This window comes from Plectropomus leopardus, unplaced genomic scaffold, assembly GCF_008729295.1.
Source record: "Plectropomus leopardus isolate mb unplaced genomic scaffold, YSFRI_Pleo_2.0 unplaced_scaffold21604, whole genome shotgun sequence".
Lineage (NCBI taxonomy): Eukaryota > Metazoa > Chordata > Actinopteri > Perciformes > Serranidae > Plectropomus > Plectropomus leopardus.
The window spans coordinates 1-4,104 of NW_024623388.1; the positions used below are offsets into that span (position 1 = coordinate 1).

Sequence of the window (4,104 nt, forward strand, 5' to 3'; positions counted from 1 at the left end):
TACTCTACTTATTCTATTTTATTTATTTTTATTTTCTAATTTATTTTCCTTGATATATGGAAGTTTGCATATATGAGTTTATGTGTGCATATATGTATATGTGGGTGAAAGTACATACGCAAAAGAGTGTGTATATATATTTAATAAGTATTTACTTCCCCCTGCTCCTTTTCAGACATGAAATACTTTAGTCTGTGTATTGAAAATGTCCGATGGGCGTTCTGAGGGTTTTTTTTTCATTTTTGTTGTCTTATTTTATTTGTCACGTTCAAAATAAAGATCCAGCTGTACAATATGCAAAACTGACTTGAAGCCCTCCATTTTTCAGTTCGCCTTTGTTCATTTAAACTGCTAAAATCAAAGTAAAAAGTACTTTCTTTGTCATTTGTAGTTTGTTTTTAAGAGGATAAAAAAAAATCTATTAAATTCAGAATTTGAGTTTGGTGTGAAAAAATCTGAAATTTTATTTTTAGGCCACATCGCCCTAAAAACATCTGACTTCCAGAGGGGGGGGACACTGATTTTGGGTCATTGTAGTTTCTTGAATAACTTGATCATTATGGGGAAAACGTCTTAAACGCAGACGTGTGTTTTCTCACCTGAGGGGTCGGAGAGCTCGTGGCGCTCTGCACCGCCCTCGTCGTCGTCGTAGTGCTCCTCCTCTCTGTCGTGGTAATATCCCCGGTGCGAGTGCTCGCGGTGCGTGTGGCGATCGTAGTGCGAGTGCCGCGAGTCTCGGTCAGCGTCGCTGGCGTAGGAGTGATGTCTGCGCCGTTTCCGTCTGTGGGAAACTGGAACACCGATGTAGACGGGCTGGGCCTCTGAGAGAGAGACGGGACATTTGTTTGATTTCTTTTTGTAAACACAGAAAAAAAAGGCAACCTGGCAACAAATGTCCTGCAAATTGCCAGATTTTGTGGATTTTGAAAAATCTATTTTTTTTAAAAAAGCTAGGCAAAAAAAAATAGATTTATAATTATCATAATTACAGATTGTGTGAAAGGAAGTATGACAGTGAAAGAAGAAAATCATATCCATGTATAATAGTTTCATAGCCTGATTTTGGAAAGCACATTTTGTGTGTTGTGAGTGTGAGTATTTGCTGTGAATCATTAACATATCCCAGGCTGTGATAATAAAAAAAATTACTTAGCATGTAGTATATTGAAAATAATTCTTTTTTTTTATTTAAAAACAGTGGTTACAATTCTGAAAATTAATGAATATTTGTTATCTATGATTGGGACTGATGTTGGTAAAAAATAAACTCAATAAAAGCAGAAAATAATATTAACGTTTAATATTTTTATAGCCTGATTTTGAAAAGTGCATTTTGTGTGCAGAGCGATATGAATGTGATTATTTGACACTGTACAAACAAAAAAAGTGGCAACATGACAAAAACCTGGCATTTAAAGGGTTAAAATTCTGAAAATTAATTAATGTAAAAAAAGAAAAATTAGAATTAGGACTGATGTAGGTGAAAGAATTGAAAAACAAAAGCAGAAATTAATATTAATGTGGGATTTTTTTTAAAGCTTGATTCAAAAGCGCATTTTGTGCATATGAAATTACGTAAAGGGTTAATGCAGATTTATGGTCCTTCATGTTTTGCATATTCCAATTTTCCATAAAGAAAGACGGCTGACCCCGTCACCGCACAACACACGGTTTAAATGGCATCAGAGTTTTCTCACCGTCATCGTCGTCGTAGCGTCTGTGACCTCGACTCCTCCCTCGCTGCCAGTCATGATGATCCATCCTGAAACACGAGGAGAGCAGAGCTGAGAGAATACGCTGGTGGAAAGACAAAAAAATATATATATATATGATCACAACTTTTCTGATTCTCCATCATTAAAAAACTGAAATAAATAAAAAACAGCGCGCTGTAATGTTTCCGGCGTTTCTGTTTGTAAAGGTCGGGGAATCCTCGTGACCTTACAGTGACTCTTCCTGTAGCATGTGAGCCGCCGCGCCACATGGAAACACATGTGCCGCGGCAAACCTCGACAGATCGATGTGTGACGGGAGGAAAACTCGATGGAAAACCCCAGCAGCACCGCACTAAAGCGGGAAACCAAAGGAAAAAAGCCAGGAATTCCCAGCTTTTCCACCAAAACGCTGCTGGAATTTTCACTTCCAGTCATCCGCTTAAATAGTCTCATATTCAAATTTAAAAATAATAAAAAATAATCATGTATTCACACAAAAAAAAACATTAAAAAATTTAAAATGCACATTTCTCTACTTTAAAAACATGCAGAAACATTCCTGTGAAAGCGTTTTTTGGTCGGCGAGTGTTCATGAGCGCTCGTGACGTTCCCTCTCTCTGCTCGATTTGGGGGAGTTTTCTAGGCTGATCAATACGTGTCATTTCTGATCGCTTCCTGGTCCCTGAAGCCTGATCACTGACTGTGAAGGACAGTCACATGAGAGCAGTCATGCTCACACACTCGTGGCCACACACACACACACACACACACACACACACACGATATGATCATACTCAAAACTAGTGATTTCAGAAAAAAAAGGTCTGTCAGGTGAACCTTTACAGAGCGCTCATTTATTTTGTGCCAAAAACTTTATGAGTAAAAAAGTTGTTTGTTGTTTTTGAAAGAAAACGAGCTAGTTTGCAGGTTTCAAAGGGTTAATAATAAGGCCAGAGATAACCCTGAAGGAGCTGCAAAACTGGACTTTATGGAGTTTATGGAAGCTGGATCTGAGAGGACAGACAGTCAGAGCCGTCCTGTCTGTAAACACACACACACACACACACACTTCTGTGTGTTAAATTACTGAAGATCACCTCACACACAGGTGCACTGACCCTGCGTCGTTTGCTCGTGTTGAGCACAGCGATGCCCCGTGGATGAAACGACACGAGCAATCGCTCTCTGCGCGGCTCCTGGCTCGAAAGTTCGCCTTGGAAAGAGGCCAATATCCTCTTGTCAATAAAACGTCGACAGATGCACACTCGCAAACATGTTTCACGGATGGTGACGACCAGCTGCTTAAAGTCAACATCTCATCACGCAAATATCACAACACGCATTTACAGTCTCAAGGAAGCTTTGAAAGCTACCTATGACTTTTCACCGGAGGAAGGGAGAGAAGGGAGAAATCTAGTTTAAGATAAAATAAAATAGATAAATAAACTATGTAAAAAAAAATACAACAAAAAATACATTAAAAAAAAAAAAAGTATTGTATATAAAAACTATATTTAGGGAAAAAAAAGTTCTAAAAAGTTAAAACTACATTTGGAAAAAGTTTTAGCTAATTTTGAAAAAAAAAATACATTCAGAAAAAAATTTAGAAAAATTTAGAAAAATAGTCTTAAAAATCTGAGTTAATTTAAATGTGTCACCAGTACCAGTGATCACACAGTTTCACTGAATTAAAAGATATTTGGATGCTGAGAGTCAGTAAAACAACCTCAGAAAACCAAAAGATTTGATCTCTTTTAAGCCGAAATAAATACAATTAAATTAAATTACTTGCACAAACCGATCATTTACAGTGCATCTATGTGGAGCTCGTCACTTAACAAAATTATAATGAAACTGAAGAGCAAAAAAAAAACAATCTATCTTCCTATTTCATGATTATGAGCAAGTAAACTGTCCTCCAACATCTAATGATTTTCATATTTAATCTGATTCAGTTGTTAAAATGAGCAAAACACTAAATGTGAGGGAAAATACGCTCTCATACACAACATCAATAAACCAGATTAAAACGAACAAGCAGACGCAAAGTCAAATTTTACATCAAAATAAACAAGTGTTGTAAAAGTTTACAGCTTACCTGATGTGAAAGACGAAGCTGAGGAAAACCCCCAAAAATAAGTAATTCAAGTATTTTTATAATATCTAAGTAAAGTACCCAAACAAAGTACAAATAACAGAATAACACAGATTTCACTGCTGCTCTGTTTGTGATCTATGAAGCAAAATTCGGCAACGAAACGCCAACAAACTGCCCTCAATGACTGCACAGACAATCTGAATATTGGGTACCGGATGCCACTCGAGTGTCACTTTGTGTGTGTGTGTTGGGGGGTTGGGTGGGTGTGTGTGTGTGTGTGTGTGTGTGTGT

The 4,104-nt window shown here is 37.3% G+C and overlaps 1 protein-coding gene across 1 annotated transcript; it reads right to left on the reverse strand.

Moving 5' to 3' along the window:
• Positions 1-599: 599 nt before the first annotated feature.
• Positions 600-3,013, reverse strand: LOC121965782 (mucin-2-like; the record flags this gene model as incomplete). Its single annotated transcript, XM_042515905.1, has 3 exons — positions 600-821; positions 1,698-1,762; positions 2,803-3,013. Coding segments are annotated over 3 exons (498 nt in total), but the record flags the coding sequence as incomplete, so codon positions are not given.
• Between the last annotated feature and the right edge of the window lie 1,091 nt (positions 3,014-4,104).